We start from the raw sequence: 3,463 nt of genomic DNA, 5'->3' as shown, positions 1-3,463 counted from the left end.
TTTGTTAATGGGAATAAAAGGATGTCAATCAAGGAAAATGTCTACAACCTAGATATATTCAAAGAAGAGCAAACGTCAGAACAATCTTATATTGGGAGTCAGCCTTGTGCCTTCACTGTGCTAGATACTTTATTATATTATCCCCAAACCCTATGCTACCCTCTTAGATAGGTGTAATTATCCCCCAATGTAGAGGTGGGAAAACTGAGAGAAAAAGAAACTAGGCAATTTCTCTATAGACACAACGTTAATGCTTAAGTGAGTGGACTTCAGATACCAAATCATCACAACTAACACCAGGTACTGAATGTGACTGCCAGAGACTATTTCTAGGCCGCAGAGGCATAAGTTGGAAGAAGCAACACTGGATTCCAAAAGGAAAGATCAGCAGGTCCCTTTTGCCTTTTCTGTGCCCCATCTAGGGAGGGTTCGATAACATGGGATAATGCCCTTGGAACGTTCCGAACCATCTCTGACCCTAGTCCCAGCATTGATGTGGATGCCCACAGTAATGGATACTCCTTGGGATTGTGAGGGCTTGCATCCCTTTGACAGGGTGGGAACATGATCCTTCAAGAGCAGCAGCAGCATTTTCCAGTCTATGTGAACTTTTCCCGTTACTCCTCTGCTCTAGGTTTCTGGATTTGGGCCCTGCCCATAACATCAGCCCCAGTTGATCTCAAGACTGAAGGAAATTCTGAACCCTGTGAACCTCGGGGACCCCCAGGACCCCCAAGCCCTCCAGGCCCTTTGGGAATAGTTGGTTAAGAAGGTGAGAGATGGTTTTCTTTTGCTTTTACTGTTCTTTCCTTTCTCTCTTTGGTTGTAATGTTCACAGACCCAGTTACACTCCTAAATGAGCCTGATAAGATTGCTGAAGCAAGACATTTCTTCTTTTCAATGCCTATGAGTTGTTTCTCAACTCTGATTATGCATCAGAATGTCAAAACTTCATCTGAATCAGAAACTTGGGAATAGATGCAAATTACCCATATGTTTAGAAAGCTCTCAGGATATTTGATATACCACTGGAGTGGAGACCCAAAACTATAACTCTGGTTGCTATTCATACACAGCATGCCATGGGGCAAGGACAAAAACATATATTAGGTTCATTTAGTGTATGTATAAAGAAATGTGGGAGAATTCTTATGGGGAAAAGTATCTGTAGCACAAATTCATCCCCATCCTCTCACCACCTTGCTGAAGAGCAAACTGGGTTTGAGGCAGTTGGTTTGTACTTTGAAAATATCTCCAAGAAAGGGATTCCATCTGTATACTACTATTTACAGTAGGTTAAACCATTCAAAATTGCTGTTTTGTGGGGCAAAATCAGGGAAGTACTGACCTGTAAACATTTCAATCTAATATACATAGAGAAATTGGTAACGGCACAGGTGACACATAGTCAACTATGCAACAAGAAGTGCTCCCTGAATGAAGAATTAATGTTTGGCTGGAGCTCAGTGGGAATTCACACACCAATACTGCAGCTCTTGGCTAGAGACCCAGTGTTTTCCCACTAGTTAGCTCTTCCTCTAGAATTGGAAAAACATAGTAAGTTCTAAATTGAGATACGTTTTGATTCACATGGTAAGAAATATCACTCAGCTACACACATGCACATGCACACATGCACACACCCACAAACATGCAAACACAATGTGAAAAATAACTCGCTTGTAAAACATTTAGAGACAAATCTTTTTTGCTAGATTAGAGAAAATGGTTGAACCTGGTGAATTTAGAGAGCATACCATACAAAATATGCATGAATACTCAGTTTGTGCTTTAATTTTGAAGTTCAGTCATGTATTTGGGAGAGTAAGGTAACTTTGCATTCTAAAAAAGACATCAGTGGTGCTTATATGCTTGGTTATCAGTCAGGATAACTAGCTTGAGAAAATAGCTTGAATAGCACTTAAGTAGATGTACTCTTACAAATATCATTGTTATTTCTGTGCAGTGTGGCAGCACATATTTCACACTGAAGCAGTGGTGATTCCCACAAAATCAGGGGCAAGGTGGTATCATGAAAAGATACCAACAGGCTGGGGATTAGATCGCCATTCAGCTCTGAACACTCGCTCTGCCACTTGGATACCTGAGGACAATGGTTTCCATCAGATTGACCTGTGTACATCATTAACCTGAGCTCCACGTCCAGGGATTCCGATTTAGAAGAAGCAGAGTGCAGCCAGGGCATCAGTGAGCCTTTTGAGCTCCACGGGTGACTGTAACGCTTACGTGGGTTTCAATACAACTGATCTGTGCTCTTTTAGCTATAGCACAATATGATGTCTGGATTTTTCTGCATCAGTTCCTACAGAAGGTGGTCCTTAGTTATACGGTTTATAATAAAGAAAACATATGGTTCTGCCTCTGGGATAAGTTAAGAAAAACAATTCATGCACTTATGCATTCAGAAAACATACTTTGAATGCTAACTGCAAGCTGGGCACTCTAATGAGGCACAGGCATAGTCAAGGACACAAGTGCTTAAGGAAGGGGTTACAATTCAGTGTGGTAAAAGCTATGACAAAAGTTAGCACTGGATGCTATTCCCACAGAATAGAGAAAGTAACTTTAAAAGAATCTTTAAGATCATAAGTGAAAAAGGTGGATGGGAGGAGGGAGACAGAAGTACGCTGATCATAAAATGCATGAGTTCAGAATTATCTCCTTCCTTTGTCTGTATATCTTGTGTAAAGGTCCTCAAGGTCATCCAGGAAAAATGGGACAAAGAGGGTCACCTGGAGCTACTGAGAGGTGCCCATTGCCACCAAAATCTGCCTTTTTCGTGAAGCTTAGTGAACCTCTCCCAAAGCCCTTCCAGCCCGTTGTTTTCAAGGAAGCCCTGTACAACCAGCAGGATCACTTTAATCTGACCACTGGAGTGTTCAGCTGCACCACCCCTGGTGTGTACAATTTTGCCTTTGACAATGAGATGTTTCAGAGATCTGTGAAGATAGGACTCATGAGGAATGGCATCTGGGTCAGATGGAAGCAAGTCCAAGCCAAAGACAGTCACAAACATGCTTTGGGAACTGTCATTGTGCAGCTGGAGAAGGAGGACAAGGTCTGGCTGGAATCCAAGCTGAATGAAGCAGAATCTGAAAAAGAAACGACTCAAATGATGTTCTTTGGGTATTTGCTTTATGGAAATTAAGATGGCTTGGTGTTAATAGCACTCCTCCCTTCCTCATGTAAGTCTAAATTAATGAGCATAATTTCCCCTCTCACATTTCCTACAACATCATAGAATGAGGGGAAGTCCATAAAATTGAGTGCCCCATTAAGAAAAGTGAATTTGACACCAATCAAAGAAACATAAAAACAATCCTTGCCAATGGTAAGTAAGTGAGAAAGGCTTCTGAGAAGTCTATTTAAGTGAAGGATCAACTGAATTTACTCTTTGGCTCTTGGCTTTTGCCCTTTGTCCTTCCCTTTTCTTCTTCCTTGG

General features: G+C 41.5%; 1 protein-coding gene across 1 annotated transcript; it reads left to right on the top strand.

Annotated features, from left to right (window-relative positions):
- The first annotated feature begins 445 nt into the window (after positions 1-445).
- On the top strand, positions 446-3,169 carry LOC101271016 (hibernation-associated plasma protein HP-25-like). Its single transcript, XM_012532886.2, is given in 3 exon segments — positions 446-530; positions 635-772; positions 2,712-3,169. Coding segments are annotated over 3 exon segments (681 nt in total).
- The last annotated feature ends 294 nt before the right edge of the window (positions 3,170-3,463 follow it).

This window comes from Orcinus orca, chromosome 11 (assembly GCF_937001465.1).
Source record: "Orcinus orca chromosome 11, mOrcOrc1.1, whole genome shotgun sequence".
Classification (NCBI taxonomy): domain Eukaryota; kingdom Metazoa; phylum Chordata; class Mammalia; order Artiodactyla; family Delphinidae; genus Orcinus; species Orcinus orca.
Note: the sequence above shows the minus strand (reverse complement) of the source record. Positions and strands in the feature narration are given on the sequence as shown.